The following is a 21,574-nucleotide window of genomic DNA, read 5'->3' on the forward strand; positions in this document are numbered from 1 at the left end:
GCTGGATTTCCTCGGTTGCGTCTTTTATTAATTGCTGTATTCCTTACCCAACATTTTGTTGCTTGTGTTTAATTGTTTAGTGTTTAGTAAAACATTTTGGTTCCATTACATCCCTAAAAGTTCCGTAGATTCACTTTTAGCCTTAAAAGACTGCTACTAAAAAACAGTTTTTTCTACGCTTGCGTTTAATGTTTAAAAAAGAGAAAATCTTGGTTCTATCTTAATAAATACATAAGTATTACTTAACTTGCTAATAGGAAAAATCCAAGCTTCTTTTTATCTTGGGGACTGGAATTTATAGAAATTAAATTTATCCTGGTACCTGTCCGAACACAAAGACACTCGGGAGGAGATGCCCGGAGCAGAAAAAGTGGCTCACAAAAGAGGACAAAGTGAAAAGCTATAATCAGATTTAATTAAACACGAAATTGGAACGTTGGCTGGATGTCAGGCATGCCAGAATGTGTGTGACACGGTCACTGGCCATGTCCCCCCATTTCGGTTCCTGGGTCCTATTTTCAGTCCAATACTTATATATGTACGAGTAGGTATACACATAGATGTGTGTGCCCGTGATATATATGTTGCATTTTTTGTTTGCAGCCTGCTTCTGATTTCTCATTATTATTTCGCTTTATGTGGAGCAGCTGGCGACGATTTCTAAGTGTGATAAACGTGCAACCGAGGCCCCATGGCGTTTCGACTATTTTTTTTATTCCCCTGTGGATAAGGATAAAAGTGGAGCAGCTGGGCAGTACTTGTATATCAAATCCAGCTCCTTACTGCCAGCCTGGTTGTGCAGTTGATGCTCATTACTTTTTAATACACACCCACACACACACATTTGCATGGGGCGAGAATGTATTCATGGCCTGCGCTGCCATGATAAACCGATCCACACTGCGTATGCGTAATATTTCACTTTGCATGCACCCTTAAGTGTGAATTGCGCCTGCATTCCCAGTGGCAAAATTTATGCATTGATTGCCTCGATTTATGAGATGTCTTCACGCATCCAAATATTGACCCAATCCAGTGGGCATTGCGATATGGGATTAAGCTGAAAGGAAGAGAATAAATATACTCAAATTGTAACATTTTAAAATGGGGAATGGAGATTCCATAAATAACTCGTTTTTTTCTTCTGTAAAGAAATATTAAGATATGAATTACATTTTCCTGGTTAAATAGCTAAGGAAATAATCATTGGTTTAGGTAAATTGTTTTGAAATCATAAGCAATAATATTTAAATTTCAAGCAATACTTCTTCAATTGTTTAAGATGAATTTTATAAGAAATTACTACCCTACAGCTTATCCAACAAATGAAAATACAGAAACATTCAGTGCAGCTGAAAATTAATTTCAGTCACTATTATCCATTCCCGTCAGCTTGCCGCAAGCTGTTGCCAATTGCTTTGGCAATTTTTGTCAGCCATTAAATACCATTTTTTCTGACTAAATGCACTTTTTGTTTGCAGAGCGTAATTGGAACGCTGGCACAACCCGTTAATCTCCAATGAGGCGACACATTCGGGGGAAGGAAAATTCATAAATGAAAGCTTCTAATTGCCGGAGAATGACAAACGCGACAAGAAATCAGCGCGAGCGAACAAAAGCAAAGCCAACTTTTTAGGCAGTCCGAAAGAAAAGCAGCAGCGAAAGCCGCGAAAATTGAGCCACCGAAGCGGCGGCAATGCTGTTGATGCCCACATCCTGTGGGCCGGGGCCACCCACCGACCTCGGCCCCTCGTCCTTGTCCTCGCCCACCCACTGCCCCTACCGCTCCCGCTCCCCCGCCCCCCGCCGAGCGGCAGATGATGGAGAGACGATGCGGCGGTCAGGGACCCTGGCCCCAAGGACCAGTTCGGGGTCGGGCATTCCCCAGTGGCTGCTAATCCTCGTCGGACTCTTCGCCATTCTCGCCCAGACACCAAGCAGCCAGGTGGCCGCCGAGAAGAGTAAACACTGTGAGTACGCCCTTTTGAAGAAAATATTTTGTAGTACAGTAGATATGGTTCATTAAAAGTTTAAGGAATCTCCTATGTTCTTAAAATATATATTGCAAGATTAAACTTAAAATAAACTAAGAACTTCCAGATTTGTTTTCATTTTACATTTTAATTGCTATTCCGATAAATAAACTGGATAACATAGTATTTATATTTAAAGGTATATACTATATTCTGATAATTAAATTTTTTTCAAAATTAAATTTTTTTTAAATTTAAGAGAGTCTTGTGTATTTGTGTTAACGTTTATGAGTTTTAAACAAATGCCTTCAGATATTGGAATTTTTTAATAAATCATTTTTTGGAATTAAGAGGGTTGTGTACAAATCAATATACTTTAACTTTTGTTTCGAACTTATACGCTTTAAGTCAGAAAACTACAACAAATAAACACAAGACAGGTACAAATTAATTACTTTTTAGAATATCTAGACATTAAATACAGAATAACCAAAACATATATTTATATTTAATTTAAAACCAACGTAACTTCCCATATCGAAATGAAATAAGTTAAGCAAATATTTTTATATTCGATTTCTTAAAATGTTTTTCATGTAAACAATTTTGCATATTTCAATATTAGCTGTCTATGTAAATACAAACATATTGACATGTTGGGAAATAATGTGGCATTTTACGAGAACACATATATTTATGTACATTGTATATATGAAGTGAACATTTTCCACCCTCAATAAACTTGGCTCGTCTTGTACAATAAAATCTGTCAACAGCTTAGTTTTATGTTTTTGTGCGATTTCCTTCGCCCGACAATAAAAATTTGTTTGAGCAAATGTAATAAAAGTGCATTTAAATGTTGTCGAACGGAAAAAATCCGAAAAAATGGAAATCCTCAAACTATAAACATATGAACACCACGCACTCACGCAAATGCATATATACACATAACATTGTGTGGCAAAGCTTTGTGGTAATTCATTCACTTTCCGCATATTGTTTATGTGGCGAATAAACAACAAATAAATACATTTTTACGATGCAATGTCAACGTGCACACAGTAGTATTTACATGTGTACAAAAGCACGTGCGAAGGCATTTATTTGGGATAAACGCCTGTATTGTATAAAGAATTTTGTTCAAAAGAAAAATTCCTCTTACGCAAGATTACCCAATGTAGAACTTTATTATATTTTATTATAATATTCCCACCACTTGTTTTCTTAAACACACTTAAAATAAAATATTTTAAAATTTAGAAACATGATGAAACAAGCTCTCTATAATAGATGACAGGAAAGGCAGTGTGTAGTTGTAGCTGGTTTTGTGGCCTTTAAAAAAGATATAAGCCAGGATCATGAGGGAGGAGATGACCAGTAGATGAATGAAGGCCATTTCCAGGGTGATCCCTTCGGCAGAATGCACATCGTCGATCTCCTGCAGCACCAGTTTCAGCATCACGCAGTGATTTTGGAACGTCAGCTTGTGTTGCATGATCGTGTGTTCCACCAGCTGCATGTAAACCAGGTGTTTGTGGAACCTCTCGAAGCTAAGCGTCACGGCCTGTTCGTAGACCTTGCCCAACATCCCGAAGGGTATTTCCTCCATGAAGAGCATGCTGGTGTCCAGTCCGTTCTTGGTAATCCGCAGACGATATTGCTCCGCAGCACGCGGACTCAGCAGGCGCAGCAATATCATTCGCAGGATGCGCTCCTGAAGAGGCGGCAGTGGCTGACCCATCTTCCTGGAGGCTTCTATCATCCGCAGGGATGCCGCATAGTCCCCGCGGCACATACTGATGATCACCGAGTCGGCAACTTTGCGCTGCTGTTGGTTTAGCTGGAGATGCAGCAAGGACATGTCTTAATCCGTAAACTGGAAAATCGATCGAGTTATATATTGTGTTTTTGTGTCCGGAGTTTCGAATGGTTAGTCTTGGTCTGCTTTGCCATGATCTTAACTGGCCCAATAAACACTTATACTTTAAAGTTATAGTGCTTGCACATTTCCCGTGCCTTCAAGAAAGTAATTTCTACTTAACAAGCCTAGTGTCGGAAATAGTCCGATTATAAACTGGTTGGGGAGAGCGGAACCGTGCCCGTATGTATATGGTTTCCCGATACGGCTAAATAGAGACCGGCGACCGCAATTGCCGACCCATGAAATGGAATTACGCGGGCGGTGTACTCCGTTCTCGTGCAGTTTGCGTTCCGGCGACGAAAGTTGTTGGCGCAAATTATTTCCGTATTTTAGCATTAAATCATAATTAAAATTTGAAGTAAAACAACTTACATGCCAGCAATTGGGGGCGCCGCCTCCTTTGCGGGAAAGTGGGTTCGAGGATTCGGAGGCGGAGTAGCAGCAAAACTTTGCTAGTCGAGGGCGCAGAAAAAGTTCGCTGCATACTTATTTGGGCCTGTTTCCGGTTTGCTGCTGACACGGCTGCCTGCCTTTTCCTCTACATTTCCCGCCCTTTTTTCGCGGTGAATGCTGTGCAGCCTAATTGCAGCCTCCGCGGAAAAAGAGTCGGTTGACGAGTGTCGATGCTAACTGGCATTTGCTTTTTGAGTCACTAAAACAACCTAATTCAGAAAAATTGAAGCAGATTCATATTTTTAAAATATCATATTTGAGTATTTCTAGGATGGAAGAAATTTAATGAATAAGGAACTGAGTTTGAATTTTTATTTATAGGTTTATTAGGATTTATTAAGAAGGTAAAGCAGGAATTAAGATTTTTAATAAAGTAATGAAAAGGATTCTTATGTTAATAATATTGTTCAGGGTGATTGGTTAAGAATTGATTAGATCAATAAGAAATTAATATTCTGAAGGCAAAAATCAAATAATATATATTTTTAAAATGCTACATATTTAAATAACTAGTGAAAGAGGGAAAACGTTTAGAATCAAATACAACAATTTTTATTTTGAACTGAATATTTTTTTAATACCCTGTTTTCATACTTGATTTAAATTTTCCACCTCGTACTACTGTGCCCTCCTCTGATTTCGTTTTTCTTGCTCATTTCCGGGCGACGCTTAGTTGCACTCGCTGTTGCTTCTGTCCCCGCTGCTTGTGCTTGTGCTCCTGGTCTTGGTCCTGGCCCTGGTCCTCCTGATCCTGCTCCTGCTCCTCTGCTGCTCCTTATTTGCTGTGGTCACACACCCAGACTCAGACTCAAACTCGAACTCAGACACAAACGCGAACCGCAGGCGCACCCCTCGTCGCCTGTCCCCGGCAGACTTGTGGCCCACGTGGCGTGTACTTAATTTCCCATGCTCATCGCTGGGGCGCGTTAACTTTTTTACCGGCCACGTACTTACTGCCTGCCGTTTCCCCCTTTTTTTTTTCTTCCTCCCCTTCCAAACTCCTTTTACCCCCTACTTATTCCGCTGTCGAGCCGCATTGAAGACTTTTCAACTCGTTCAACAAAATTTTGCACAAAAGTTTCATAATTAATTTCATGTTAAGTGGCAATGCGAGTGGTGGGCGTGGTCTTGCCAGCCCCACTTTCCATCCAGCCTCTTTTCCCTGTCTTTTCTCCACCCACTCCCCCCCAAAAAAAAAACCTTCTGGACTTGTGTCTTTAATTTGAATTGTCATTTCCTTTCTTCAGCTCTCGAAGGAGCCACTTCGGTGTCGTCTGCCAGGCATCCGCCTGCTGGCCACGCCCACTTACTCCAACATCCTTTTACCGCACCTCAAACCACCCACCCCCGCTCCCCCCTGCTGAATGCGGTCGCACGTTCAACTTGATTAGCGTAACTTATAATGACTCGCACGAGCAGCAGAGTTTTGGGCCAAAAACTTGTTGGGTCTCACTCAAATTCTATTCTGGCAAAACACTTGCAAACGGTTACTTACATAAGTAAATATATACCTAAGGTTTTTGGGGGGGTTTTCAGAGGCATTTGCAAGTGGTTTTCATAATTACTTTGTGTGAGAAAACTTTGCGACTGTCACAGAACCGGAAATCTGCTTTCACATGCTTGTTAACTCCCCATTTCCAAAAATGTGTGTGGCATTTGCTCGTAATTACATAACCATATATTTACAAGTGTATTACTTAGTGTCTCGCATTTTGATAATTGGATTGCGTTCAATTTAGTTAAATTAGCAATGTGCTTAATGATCCTTTTGATGAAAATGAGAACTATTTAATTTATATGATTAAAGCTAAAACGTATAATATATTTACTCATAAGAAAATACCTTTCGGTGCTTAATTAAATTTAATAAAAGAGTCTCACGTTTTGATAATTTGATAGAGCTCAATTTTATTGTATTGAGCATGCATATTTTCGTCAATTAAACTTAAGTTATATATAATAATTAAGTTGGAATTAAATTATGAAATGCATATTGCTCATCATTTGATAATCAACCGAATATGAAAGATATTTTTTTCGATTTTTGTATATTGATTGAAAAAGCGAAATATTTATTAAGAATTCTGCTTTGTCGGAAATTTGAGAAGTAGATAGATACGTTTTTTTCTTCATTTCTAAGGAAACTTTTGAAAAGATTTTAATAGATTTTTGTTCACTTTTAATGTGAACATTTTATTGGGTTTTCTTCTATAATGGCGGAAATGCGTATGTTTTGACAGGGGATACTGACAGCTCGCACGCTTTTCTTCATCATACCCCTCCGGTCGAGTTGTGCGATTCTTTGCAATAATGCGAACATTATACAATTTTAAAAATATGTCACGTTGCCGGGGATCCCACTCCAACTCCAACCATTTTCCCCCCGGACTCCAACTCAAACAGAAGCTGATGGCCGACTGCCAATAAATTTGTGAGAAAAACAACTGTCGACGCGGACGGAGAAGTGGCATAAAACTTTTGCTCTTTGTGTGGCATAAATATGAATGAATGGATTTGGACTTGAGGCTTAGGAGCAGGAGGAGATTCAGATGGGAATGGCAGTGGGACCAACTGGTCCACTGCGGCATCTACATATACCCTTAGCCCGCCCCACATACAAATATTCCAAAATGAGTTTCAGCCAAGGAGCCCAATGCGGTCTTCCCACGTCAACGGTTGAGTTCACAAAGGAAAAAGGGCTATGGGAAAAGAGGCAGGGGCAAGGGCAGGGGCAAGGGAAGGGGCAAGGGCAGGGGGGAGGGGAACAGGGACTTTCCATGGGCAATAAATTTTAATTTTCCTCAAATCCTTGCGCATACGAAATGAGATTTGTAACAAGCCGCAGCAATCATCTGGTGGCGCTTTCTTTTCTCTGAGAAAATAATTGTCTGGCATATCTTGATTAATTGTGAGTGTCATTATTTGACTTAAATTCCTTAATGCTATTTAATTTGTATAAACTTAAGCAATTTTTTAGGGTATCGCTTCAAAATATAACGCTTATTTAGTTGATTAAGTGAATTAGATTAAAGAGTGACAACTTGAAGATTTTGTCTTTGCCCGGCGATTTGCAACCCATGCAAATTTAAATTGACTCTAAATAATTTATCCCAGCAATTTCAAACCTGTATTCTAAGTCCTAGTTTTTATTATTACTTCTAAATAATAGTATTCTTTGGGCTTTTTAAATGCTTTAAAATGATTTTAAAGCTTTTTTTATTATATTGGGGGTTGTTTGCAATCCCCGACCCTACTAATAATAAATCTTTGGTGAGTGGCGATGACTCAGCTGCTTAGTGATCCCTGGAGAGCGGGACAGGTCACAGTCAAATGCGCAGATAAATGTTTATGGAAGATAAATTGCAGCCAGCGGATAGAAATCAGGCAACGCATAATAAATTCCATTTGTAGTTCGCAACTTGGGGCGAAATTAGGGAGGTGAAGCTGGGAATTGGGTGGCGGATTTCGCGAGGAAGCGATGCCAAATCGAGTATTGATGCGTTGGCATCCCGCGGCATGGTGTCATTGCCAAAAAGGCCCCTCCCGATCCGAAAACCCCACTTATTTCTACCCCCATCTGGGCACCGAAAACACCGAACAATGAATTCTTTCGATGCGAATTGGTTTTGTGAAATTGTCCACGAACAGGGGCGGATCATTTATCAATATTTCCGCTCTGCTGCTGGATTCGGAGTAGGTAATCGCTTATTATACCGAATCGCTCGATAAATGCAATACATATGTGAGTGGGTGCCCGTGTCCTGTTCCACTAACCCCAGCAAAATTTAATTTATGTATTCCCACAAAAAAACATTCTGTCAATTGCTCAAATTGGGTTTGACAAATTGAATTTGGGGAATTTCCAAACTTTACCCCATTTTTAATTGGCTTTAAAAGGCTTACTTTTTGTCAACCAATCAGTATTTATTTATTCATTTTATTTCGAGTAAACTCATTGGAAAACTAATTTATTTGCGATAGTGACATTTGATTAATGTGTGTTTTTTTGCATAAAATAAACTTGTTAGGTTTTAAACACTACATTTTAAATTTTCTTGTTGGCTGTGAACTTCAACCATGTACTTTAAGAACTATTAATATAATATATTGTCAAACATTGAAGAAATTTTGTTAAGCCACTCAATGAGATACTAAGAGAAAATAAATTAAAGAAATATCTGAAAGACAATGTTTTCCATTTTTAAATTCCCGACAATATTATAATTTAATTGTGATCCATTTTATTTGGTTGCCTTGTCAAAAACAATTCGTTTAATGTATAGATGCCAAAACATTCTTTCATTAATTTGGGAAACCTTAAAGCCAAACACTGAAGGCTTGAGTACTGCATTGATGAATCCTGCAAATCCTGGAGGAAACGAGGAAAGAGGGAAAGTGTACGAATCGGGCCACAAAGGGGCATAAAATGAGTTGAACATTCCGGGCATTGTGCCTTCAGTTAAGCACATGAATCCCTTTTGTAATCAAATGCACAGAAAATTGTATTCTATTCAAGAAAAATCCACTGCGAGTCCCAAACCTCTTTCGTGTCGTCCTGATGGGCTTTGTATTGGCCGCGTTTTCTCGGGCAAGGATATACTTACACAAGTATATATTTATACATGTATATGTATCTGTGTCCTGTATCCTGTATTCTTAGCCAAGTTTGTGTGCGCGTGATCCACTTAGGCGTTGCACAGAAGAGAATCCACGCGCCCGCAAAACAAAGCGTCGAAATTATCTTCCAGAGCTAAGATTCCAGCAGGGGCGGAGCGGTGGGCGTGGCCGGTGGCTGAAAGAAAAATATTACAAGAAGCGCCTAGACAATAGCACCGAAATAAGTAAACAACAATAATAAAATAAAGTAAAATAATAAAAAAAAAACTAAAGAAAAGATGCACAGCACCAACAATGGCGTAATAAACTAACGGTGGAGCTAAACTCGCTGGCAAAACTATGCAAAAAGTTTTCGCTTTGTTTCGCAGCACCAGCAAAAATGGAATTAATAAAGGGAAAAATGATTTTCGAAAAATATTTAAGCCCCCTTTATAGGCCAGATAAGAACGAGCAATGAGAAGGCGAAGGGCAGTGCAAAATTTAATTAACAATTTGTGAGGGCTAAAATAAACAAAAGCCCCGCGGGCATTTTCCTTCGAACATGGGATAACCAGGGGGCTCATCTGGACTTACCTTCTCTACCCGGACTGGCCATAATGATATAGTCCTGGAATTGAGTAGCCCTTCGATGGCTGTATGACAAGTTGAGAGCTCCTTGACAAGTTCTTAATGAAAAGTTGAAACGCGGACATAGTTAAACTGCCTTTTGCAAGCGCAACTGCCAAAGTTTGTTCAATCAGAAAAAATAGAGTAAGGAAATGTAGCAGGAAAGTTCCATTTTATTTCAAAAGATTCGTTCAGTAGTCCATTTCTTTACTAAGTAAATGGGAAAAATAACATTGAAAACTGTAGATGCCATTAAACTAATTAAAATGCTATCGAGAGACACTAAAAAAAAACTAAAGTGGATTAAAGTTGTATTAATCTCATTATATACATCTTAGTTAAACACTAGAAAAGGCTTCGAAAAAAGAATATAAAATGCCTTTTAAGCTTTATAAGTTGAAAATTACTGTGACGTTTAAAATTAGGTTACTTAACTTACAATAAACAAAACTTTTAAAAGGACTCATTTGCCAGAAACAATTTCTTATAAATCGCATTGATTTTATTAATATTTGACTTGCGAAGTCAGAGTTATCAAAGAATTGTGCCACGGAAAAAATGTGCAATATAAATTCTGAAACTTTTGACTATTCAAACACTTTGACAAGCGACAATTCGCTTGATTATTGCCATGAAATGGAGGGGAAAAGAACGAGAGACGGGCAGACTTCGGTGAATCTTATCGTCTGGCCCATTTCAGGGATGTCCTTTTCGCCAGCTCCTGTTTGTGGCCGTTTGCCTGTGGCAATGGTTCTCCCCCCCAGTTTTCCCATAGTTCCTTCATTAGTTTGGCACTTCATCTTGGCTGCACGCTCGAGTGCCTCTGGTCTGAGGTTGCCACATTCTGAAAAGTGACAAAAGTTTAATGATGCGTTTAAGTTGCACGTGGCATGCCCTTTGCCCTCTGGCACCGACTACCCACTGCGTTCTCCACAGGACTCTCGACAGCATGATTTGATGAGCTCTACGCATTGTCATGTTTGTTTGCTCCAGCCAACTTTCAAAAGAGTAGCATTCCAAAACACTGCAGCTCCCAGCATCTTATTGATTTTTATCACGTAACTCCCAGACAAATTATAGTGTAAGTACTGCGGAACTAAATATTGAGTGTAGGCAACCGATAAAAAGAAAACCAATTTTTTACTTAATTTAATAACACTTATATAAGATGTCAGTATCATAATTATAGTGCATATATTAGTTTTATTATGTCTTTAAAAATCAAAGGATGTTAGTGAAGCACAAAACATTACTTAACATAATGTTTCACTTGTTAGTAATATTTAAGATTTAGGGAGTAAAAAAACTCTTCTTAAGCCTGGTTAATTTCATCCACCTTGGAGTCCTCCAACTGCTTAAACTGAATGAGGATTACCAAATAAGTGGTGACCGCAGAGAATATCTTAAAAAGCGTAGAGTTGTCGATAGAGAAGAATCCGTAGGCGGTGAACTCCAGATCCTGCTTGATGCTCTTGGTGAGGAACTTGTCGATGAGGTTCTGGAACTGCTTACTTTTTCCGTAGACCCTTGAAAGGATTTGGGCCGTACTGTTCGTCTCGGAAGCCAGGCAATCACATGCGCTGCAGATCATGGCCATGGTGATAACTTCGGCCAACACCCAGGCACAGGACAAACCCATGGTATCATCCACATCTTTTTTCAAACTCAACGAACTGGCTGTCAGAGTGGCAAAGGCCAAATAACTCTGATTTGTCACCGTGTAGAAAGAGAATCCGAAGTAGAATAGCAATGCCACTCCAACCTCGGAGTTAATATTCTCGGTGATGTAGCGGAATTTGCAGAGCACTTCTATGAGATTACTGAGTTCCCGCCAGTTTCCCACATTTCCAATTTCCTGAAGGCAAAATTCATCTAGTCGTTGGTTAAGGAAACCAATCCGTTGCGCTAAACTCTTGAGTATGGAACGTAGATATATAGCAAATACAGTGGAGTAGAGTAACTGCAAGGAGTAAACCAGGAGCAGGATCACCTGGTTTTTAGAACCAATGCCACTCCGAAAGTGGATGTAGTAGAAGGCCACCGCAAGTACTCCAAATGCCGCTGAGGTGACCAGGATTCCCAGATTCCGGCAGTTGTATTTCTCCCGGAAACCACTGACCACCAGATACTCATCGATTTTGGCAACATCCCGCAAAGTTCGAAAGTGCCTGGATGCATTCATCACACTGGACAAAACCATCATCGTGTAGCTGCAGATGCAGAGAAGCGTCTCGATGGTGCGATTGATTTCCTCGGTGTCACCCTGTTTACTGGCCACCAATCTGTACTCACTGGATGCGAAAAGTACGTCCTCACCGAAGAATAGGGAAGTAATCAGTATAATCAGGGCCACTAAGCGTCCGTACCAGCGACCAAGTACCCCAAATCGGAAACTCTCCTCCTCATTTCCACTATAAAATGGCAGCAGGGCGCAGATCTGCGAGGGCCATGCTATAGCTCGAATATCCTGCAGGATCTTCATCCTGGTGTCGCCTATCCACGGGGAGTTACTAAAATAAAAGTCATTGTCACTTGAAAATAGTTCTGAAGCAGGTTTTGGTTGATAAATGGCCTACAATTAACAGTAATTAAGAGTAAGTGGACATGATATTCTGATATCATTACACATATAGGTGAACCTTTTAGTTAATTGTTATGTGCTATGTAAGCCAATAGTTTCAAATGAGAAAAGTAGTTTTTTTGGTTTGGTTTTACCAGATTTTTAATATTATATTATATAATGAGTATATATTGGTAGAAGATTGTAATGCAGTAAAGGACCCTATAAAGTATGTTTATCTTGATCAGTAGGATTGTCTATTAGGATCCGTCTATTTATATACTATTTGCGAGCTCAGTTTAAAAGCTAAAAATTTTCGCAATAATTTTCTTTTCCGTGTTACTGCATATCAACATCTTCTTTAAAGTTTGGGTAACAAACGATTGAAACGCTTTTCATGAATAAAATTAGTTTACATTGAAACACGTATGGAAGTCCACCATTAATCACAATTACAATTGACAAACAGCGAAATAGGAGTCTGTTGGGAAAATGAAAGAAATTAGCATTGTATCAACTTGGCCACATCTGATCAATTTATTCGATCAGAGCCCAACACGACTGCACTGCCAAATCATGACTGATGAGTAGACTAAGTAGTTCGCGTGGCAGAATTACAATCATTGGGTAATTACGAGCTAATACGACCTGTCATAATTGCGGCCTGACATAAATGCCCGCGGAACTTGAACTGAAAGCCTGTCCATTGCGCCACGCAAATTGCCCAATTACTTTGACAAACCGCCGGCGGTGAACGGAGCTCGATGGGCCACGTGAATGGCTGGACGGACATCCTGGGGTCCAAAGGAGGCGGCAAATCCAGTGTCTGAATGGAGATTATGCTCATTATGCAAACGCCTTCGACGGATGAGCTGGATGGACGGAGTCGTCCAGGCGAAAGGCATTTACTTCAATTATTTCATTAAAGCGGCAACAGCGGCGACAAAAGTCCAGGGGCGTCATCTGCGGCTCCTTGTGGCCATCGCAATGCCTCCAAGATGCCATCGAAATTCGGTGGCGCTAATGGAGCGTGTGAGTCCGGCACCAGCTGTCGGAGCCAGCAGCTCCGGCTTAGTCAACTGAACGGAGCCTAGGTCGTAGGACAATGCACACAAAACAAATTTCTATCATCCATGAAGATTTTAAAAAAGGAACACAAAGTTATAGGAACACAAAGTGATAGGTTTCAAATACCATTCAGTAGAATGAATCGAGGAAAAGTGTAAAGTTTTATAAGCATTTTGTAATATTTAGTAGTATTTTATAATGTTATTTTATTTATTTATTCAGTTACTTATAAACATTTGCCTTTAAAAAGTTTAGTTTGTATTATATTTTTAAAGCCAAACAGATTTCAAGCATAAAAGTTAATTTTGATCTAAAAACACAGAAAGATGGGTTAAAAATATAAACAATTTAATGCTTCCACTAAAAAACTGTTTTAAAGTTTTACTTTCTTGGAATCCTTATTAAGTATTCATGATGTTTTTATGTTCACCACTTCATTTCTTCATTTGTTTCTTAATTTTATCAAAATCCTTTTAGTTTCAATACATTGTATTTATTCAGATGCCTGAAACGACACTGCTGTCCTTTTAAGATGTTTTAATAAAGATTGATGCGATTTTCAGTGTATAGTTGTGAGGGCGATGACTTCACACGGACGCCGAGGGTCATTCGGGGGCCAGTAAAATTCAATATCGAAACTGAGGAAATTCATTGTTTAACCTTTGTTGCTTAAATTGCTCAAATTCCTGCCATTAGTTTGACAAACGAGCCAGCGAAATTATTTTGTTGCAGCCAAGTTGCCGGGCACATCCGGAGTGAAAAAAGGGGGGGCGCCGCAGGGTGGGGATGATCGAAAACCAACCAGATTTCGGGCTAAAGTTTTTGCCACAGCACCGAGCACTGAGCACCAAGCACCGAGCACCGAGCAGCAAAGGCAACTTTGACCCCCTGACCCCGCCCACTACAAACTTTCGTCCAATCCTCCTCGCTTTGGGGCACGCACTAAGCTTGCCCCGGTTGCGGTTTGGTTACCGTTGCCAGCCATTGTTGCCACTGCTCCTTGTGGCATCCACATCCACTTGCTACATCCACCCAGCCTTGCCACGGTGGCCATCCTCGGTTATTCCATTGCTGCAGATTTATTTGTGGTTTTGCATAATCACTGAAAATTAGTTTAAAATATTTACATTAAATTTGCATCCCAATGTCTGGGCAACCGGGGCTGCAGGAAATGCTAAGTATAAGCCCTTAAATGGGCTTTAGCCCGCTGGCTGGGTTCAAGGAGAATCTCCAAGAGCGGGCTAATTAAATAAACCCCTTGATTAACTAGAATAAATTAAAATCTTGAAGTTATTGCAGGCTGTTTCTTAAGAGATTTCGATTTATTAGGAATGGTTGACAAGCCTATAGTTTGTAGTAACGGAGCGTATACGTAATATAAAGTATTCGCAGCATTGTTCAAGTTTTAACTTGTTCCCATTTTGTTTACTTTTAAACCTCATACAATTATATAACTTCAGAGTAGTAGTAACTAAAATGTACTAAAAAGTTAATAACTAACTACTTAAATAGTAGCTAAACAACTTTTCAAATTCATCTAAATGTGGTTCCTATGCCCGAAAAAGTCTTAACTGATTTATCTAACTACTTTATCGAACTACCAACTTAAATATGAAAAGTCAATAAATATTGAAGTTCTCCTCGTATATTTGGTTTTTCCAAACCAAACTTTTCCGTCGTCAGCGAAATATTTGCTAAAGCATCTTTGAAACTTTCTCTAATCACAATTTGGCACAAAGTTAAATTCATCAAATAAACTTATCGAAGTCCACCCTTTGCAGTTGCAATATACCTCCCAGCGTATTTGCAATGCTCAGTGATTTTCCCAGGAAATATCCCTTGCGAAATGCTTTGGTTGGGACTCACTTGTTTACCTTTGTCAACGAATATAATAATTCCCACCTGGGAGACTTCTAGTTTTATTCTATATTTGTCAATGCTTTTAGGGTGTCGACACTGGCGATGACTCGAAGAAAATAACACAGAGCTACACATGTAGAAAAGGATTTTATTGTATTATATATAAAATATGGTTTAGGTATCAAGTATGGGTGAAAAGTGTTCAATATCAAATATAAAAATCCAAATTATACCTGGCATAAACAAACTTATGATATAAATTGTATCATATGAAATGGAAGTACTTTTATAGTAATACAACTTTTTACAAGGCAAGACATAACATTATAATTATTAAAAATCCCCTATTTATTATCAACATTTATGGATTACTTTATTTGAAGTAGACATTTATTCCAGTGTAGCTAAGCTTTTCTTTATTTGCGAAGGTCGGCCCGTGCGTGTGACTGAGTCCCACGAAAGTAGAAGCAGGGCAAAGTTAGAAATCAGAGTAAACATCATCTTCCAGCCGGAGCCAACGAAGACATCTAGTGTCCTGGGAGGCGAATGGAGAAAAAACTGCACTTGGAGTTCGGGCCAAAACGCATTTAGGACCACCAAACACTTCCGGCATCCCTTTTACCATCCCAGAACGGAAGCATTAAGCTGCTGGATAGCTTCTCCTCCTCCGAGGGCCATTACCAATGCGATTTCGAAGTGCGGCGAGTTATGGTGACGACCAAGAACTTGGACGTTTGTAGATTGTTTGCGAATTGCCTTTGGCAATATAGCGATTTCAACCATCATGATAAGTAGACGATAGGAGACACTTGGAGGGGGTTCCTCAAATGGCAACATAAAAACACTCCCAACTCCTGGAAACCAGATCTTGTGGCATTATTAGTCGATTAATAACGCAAGAAACAAAGCTTCCAAATTAATTATGCCAATTTTAATCCTTTTGGCTGTGGCTCAGACTTAGCAAATGGCATTCCGACTAAGTTATCCCGGCCATTAACTGAAAAAGTGGCTTTGAGTGGCAGATGAGGCCCAGTCAGTTTTGGATTTGATATTTTCATGAGCACGCCGTTCCAGATTTAGCTTTTTTTTTTCTGTGCCATCTCCCTTTTGATGTGGGACACTCTCAGGATTTAAGCCCGGCATTATCCCTAATTTCAAAAATGCCATTTTCCTGTGTTTTTGCTGCCCGGCCATCAAAACTAAGCCCTGCCCCCAGTCCGAATTCTCATTCCAGAAACGAGTGGTTTTCCCCGTTCTTTTCCTTTCCTCGTCGTTATCTGTGTTCTGCTGCTCCTCCATTTATTTTCCTCCTTTTTCCCTGCGAATGCATAAACAAATTGAAGATAAACATACTTATGTGTGAATATCTCTAGCGAGGGCACTGACAAAAAAATTGCACAAATAGTACAAATACTTTTAACATTTCTAAATACATACAAAATATATTTTTCTTGATATTGTCCTTAGAATAAGAAATAAATATTATATGAATTGTATTATATTATTATTATGACAGGAAAGTTTAACATTTGCAGGAAAAAAGAAATAACCTAAACTAAAATACACTTAAATTAAATTAAGAAGTTAAGATTACATTTTTATTAGCTCTATGTTTGTCTAAGTGCAGGCGGATGGCTCATGAAAAAGCTGAACTTGAAGCATGATGCAATTTCAGCCAACGGATCCGCGATGCCGCCTGCTCTGCAAATGGAATTGTTTTCCCTGAAGCTGCCAACATTTGTGTCAGAAATGCCTTAATTTATAGAAAATGTATCTGTTGGATGGGAATGGACTCCATCCCGGGGCCGCCATGAGTGTCACATGGGTTTCAACGTCCTGCGCGGCTTTCGTTTGTCTTTCACTTCACACAGACAACCCGACAGCCCGAAGGCAGCCACGATTTGCTCTTGTTCTTGTCCTTTGCCCAACAGCCACTCCCACAACCACTCCTTCTGAATTTCTGAATGCTTCCGCCCCCCATCTATCTCGGTATATCTGCTTCCCCGGGGGCTCAGCGCAGATGCACGATAATCCCGATACGTACATGAGGGTAAACACAGCCAACTCCACGCCACTCTACTCCACTCCACGCTGCTCCAATCCTCGCAATCCTGTCCAGAAATGATTGAGGGATTTCTGGCCGCCTAGGAGCCAATGATAACGGAAGCGGCAACCAAGCACTTTGCGCTCCATTTTCACTCCACACAACGTAATTGATATTTTACAATTGTCTCTGCCGGTTCATTTCCTTTAGCCCTGGGTACCTCATCCTCATCTCCATTCTCATCCCTCGTGTCTCAGTGGCAAATTGTGCAGAAATTCTATTTCTATTTCTCACTTCACCCCCTTTGCCACCAGTTGGCATATGGCATGATGCAGATGTAGATACGGATGCGGATTCAGATGCACATGGATCTGCGCCGAACTGAGCTGCCCCATTTGTCGCTGTCGATGTTCCACTCCCAGCTGAGTGAAATTATTCAGCCAGTAGCAGCTGCCAGTGAATTCATCAGGACGAGGAGATCCGATAACATAACTTCTGATATACATATTCAGGAGTGCTGCGGGAATCTCTTCCAACTGAATTCCACCCAAAAGTAGTGTAATTTTTTAAAACTATAAGACGGACCACAGATTTATCTGGTGGTTTTAAGTCGGATTCGATAGATTGCATTTGTATATCATGTACCGGAAAGCCCTAGTGATTTTTATCAACCTGGCATTGCTCTTTTATTTTTTTAAAATCTAAATGAGGAGAACATATTATATTAAGCAAAGCAATACTTTCACATCTTTTTCAAAAAGTTTTTTTCTTAAGAAACAATTACATTATATAAGGTGTTATTCAATTATAACTATTCTTTATCTACAAACCGTAATGTAAAACGCTATTGGCCAACCATAAAATAAACTGGCCGCTATGTTACGGTCATATTTTGTTGGTATCATGATTGTGAACCATTACTTAACGCTAATCTGTTAATGCCTCGTTAAGGTCATGACTCGTGAATTATTTTTCTGTGGATTGTTTACTCACTAGAATGTTGAAAGTTGGGCAAAGTACAGAAGCCAGCGGAAAAGCTGCCTCCAAAAATTTCCACTGCCTGAAAGGCCACGGAAAATTACTCACCAAGTGGCTTGCGGCCAATTTGTGCAGGTGGCAAAGGAGGGGCGGGAATACGCCCCCTTTTCCACCTCCCATTTTTGCGCCCTGCTCGGCTCTTTGCTACAGTCTGCTATTTGCTTTGCCGGAGATCAAAGCGAAATGTATAACGAAATTGGCAATTACATATAAAGCAGGAAACACTGTCTACCTAGTCAGGCAGTTGTAACCTTTTTTGGCCAAAATACACACAGAATAATATACAAACATATCATATTTTAAATTTCAGTATATAAGATATAATAAAAAATTATATTGGTATTCGATTTTATATAAAAAATGTTGAAAAGCTATAAATATTATGGGTTGAATTTACCAAGAATTCCGTATAGTAGCTCTCCAAAAAGTATGCTATCTTTTTTATGATCTGAGTATTCCTACCCCAATTTTTCTCTGTGCATAGCGCAATAGGGTCTAAAACAAAGGGCAGCCAAGTCTGTCAGCAATTCAATCCAAATTGTGAATTCAATTTTGAAGTTGGCAACGCGGCGAGGACAACATTTGTGACCGAAAATGAGGCATTTGCAGGGAGCCAGGAGCTCACATGATGGCTCTTTTTGCCATCATCCTGTGCCGCCTCCTGTGCTGTGGCGTAAAACGAATTTGTAGTAAATTCCTTGGGCGTGCTCCTGCTCCTGATCCTGCACCTGCCCCACCCCCGTGTCCTGCTCCACATCTCCGCTTGCCAGGATGCGGCGTCATCTTTTCGTGTGCGTTTTATTGGGGGCGAAATTGAATTAGTGCGGCGGCGGGAGCGGAAGCGGTTGCTAGGCAGGAAATTGCCTGAAATCAGGCGCACGTAAGCTTAGGGGGTGCCCCACTTAAACTCGCCCATTGCCTCAACACCCCCCCAATCCCCGCAACCCTCTACCATGCTTCACACACATTATTGTGTTTCATTAAAAACCCGCCCCGAATCCTTCGTCGCTTTTATGGTTTGGAATGTAGGATGAGAGGAGTCCTTGCTTCATTTGCATGCCACGTTGTCGATGGCGACGATGTCCACTGGCCAGCTGGCGGAGCAGCTCCTCTCCTCGAAATGGCTCTCGTTTCATGTTAATGCATTTGGCACTTAAGCGCCATAGTTTGCGCCATCAAACTAATTAAAAGTTGCTTAAATAATGCGATATTATTTTCGCATTGCCGCTTGTCTGCAGCTGGCTTCGACTTCCACTTTCCGAAGCTCGTGGTCGTTGAGGTCGTTTTGATTGAGCCGGGCAAATTAAAAGTTCAGCACTGAAACTGTCTCCTTGGACCATTCAAACTAAGCACTTAAAATGTCCAACTATTAAAAAGTTCTTTTAGAAAATATATACGGAGTGAGAAGTATAGTAAGCCGTTTTTCTTTATATAAATGATGAACCCATTCCATATACTTACATAATCAAATTAAAAAAATGTGAATTAGATAACTTTGTATTTACATAAAGTCTAGCAAATATCAATTTAAATCCAAACCTGGTCTTTTATAGTAGCATAAAAAATTTATTAGAGAAAAATACAATTTTATAAACCAACTGATTGGTTAACTTTAAACTTAGTCTTACATTTTAGAAAACACATTCCTTGCTCGGCGTACGAGAATATTAGGTATTAACGTGTGCGTTGAATTTGTGATCAGGCATTATGCAAATCCACCGCATCCAGTTGCCAAACTGCAGTCTGGAAAGGCATAATAAACGCAACTAGTCAGCACGGAAACATGTGCAAGTAATACGCGAAGCGAAGCGTAAATGAATTTTTCATCCTTCCATTAAAATTTAAGTGCACATTTTCCGGCGCAGCGCACGAGACGCCGCAATGCCATTAAGCCAAAGGAAGTTGCCAGCGGAGACGTCCGCATACTTTTTTGAGGCAGTTTTGGTGGGGTGCGTAGGTGGAACTGTCGAATTCATCCTACATGTGGGAAATACTAGGGAAACATTAAAAAATATATAGAAAAACGACGCTTTGCGGGCTTCTTTTTAACGACTTGAAGATGTCACAAAATTAAACAAATAAAGAAGAAGTCAAGAGGAATCGTTGTAGTTATTGCCACAACTAATAGAAAGCCTAAGGATTTTCATTTTTGTTTGGAGTAAAAGTTGTTGGTGCCAAAAAGGACCCATTTTATTTCTGATTTCTCAGACGAGTTTTTATTGCTTTTACTTACTCAAGCACTTAAGGGTTGGGATAAAAAAGAACTGGTCATGTGTATGAAATTACCACATTTGTATTTATACCATTAAAACATAAATAAATTATTTGACAGCACATATGAAAAACCAGGCTGTATATATGGGTCTTAAAGGATACTTAATTGTTGCTTTTATGCTTATAAGTTTTTTCTACAAACTTTAACTTTATTCTATATAACTTTAAAACTCTTTAGAAGTTTGAAAAGTGAAAATTAAAAATTTCTTATTTCCGTTTGCAGATTACATGCAGTCGCTGTGCAAGAACCACTTCCTGCAGCAGCTGTACCGGAAAATCGACGGAGCCGTGCTCTGGTCGCAGAACGAGCGGAACCTGGACTGCATCATCACCTTCCAGACGCACTCGGTCCTGCAGCGCTTCATGCTCCGCTTCGACATGCTGCAGCTCGACTGCAACGATCACCTGCTGGTCTACGATGGAGCCCACGCCGTGGCCACGCCCAAGGTGAGTCCCCAGATTACTTCCCACCCCTTTAATCCTGTAAACAAGCCAATACCTGCATGTCCTGGAGGAAGGGGCACTGGGATCGGCCTTGAGCGAATATATAAAGCCCGCCTGTGGGTGCGATACGTGCCACACATTTTTATTAGCGATATTGCTCATTTGCATATGCAAATCGAAGAGCTAAAGCGAATCTGTTTCAGAGGATTTTATACTCATGACGTTCTATGCGGGTGCACTGAGAAGAAATCTTAGGAACAAGTAAATGCAAGCCTATGATTGATAATTTGTGATAGTCATGAAACAACTTTTTTGTAGCTTTGCTTTATTCGTGTTCATGAAACGTTAGCAAAATTCAAAACTATGGTTTCTAGTTCTCATGATCAATAAATATCTTTCAAATTCACATTCTAATTTCTGCCAAAGTTTAGACTTTAAAAGACTTTTCCCCGAGTGCATTAGTGCACCATCAGTTTATTGATTCGCCTGGAAATGGCTAATCACGTGAGTGAGTCGGCCAACGCCGTGTGAACAATTAAATTGTGGCAGGAACGCAGTCTGAGGTTGCCACTTGTACATGTGTATCGGACTCCTGGGAGGAGGATGCAGGATAGAAGTGGGGAGGCAAGTGCAGGAGCTGTAATTATGTGCATACGTTCGAGGACATATATGTGCAAATGGATGTGGGTGCACAGTAGAATGAATTATTACGAAGT

At 40.0% G+C, this 21,574-nt stretch overlaps 2 protein-coding genes across 3 annotated transcripts in view; one reads left to right on the top strand and one right to left on the bottom strand.

The window, feature by feature from the left end:
* The window catches only part of LOC108053862, a 37,248-nt gene that overhangs the window by 5,118 nt on the left and 10,556 nt on the right, over nt 1-21,574 (top strand). For both annotated transcript variants that reach the window (XM_044457673.1, XM_044457672.1), the window contains exons 2-3: nt 1,482-1,970; nt 20,638-20,861. In XM_044457673.1, coding sequence (XP_044313608.1) covers nt 1,697-1,970; nt 20,638-20,861 — 498 coding nt within the window. In that variant the 5' untranslated portion in view covers nt 1,482-1,696. The remainder of the gene's footprint in view (nt 1-1,481; nt 1,971-20,637; nt 20,862-21,574) is intronic.
* LOC108044077 (gustatory receptor 68a) lies at nt 10,883-12,052 on the bottom strand. The gene has a single exon (XM_017122940.2). It carries the CDS (start codon nt 12,050-12,052, stop codon nt 10,883-10,885), a length of 1,170 nt encoding a protein of 389 aa, XP_016978429.2.

This window comes from Drosophila rhopaloa, unplaced genomic scaffold (assembly GCF_018152115.1).
Source record: "Drosophila rhopaloa isolate 14029-0021.01 unplaced genomic scaffold, ASM1815211v1 contig_163, whole genome shotgun sequence".
Lineage (NCBI taxonomy): Eukaryota > Metazoa > Arthropoda > Insecta > Diptera > Drosophilidae > Drosophila > Drosophila rhopaloa.

Coding starts and splice junctions, on each gene's coding strand:
- LOC108044077 (XM_017122940.2), bottom strand. CDS start 12,052: ATGAAGATCCTGCAGGATATTCGAGCTATAGCATGGCCCTCGCAGATC.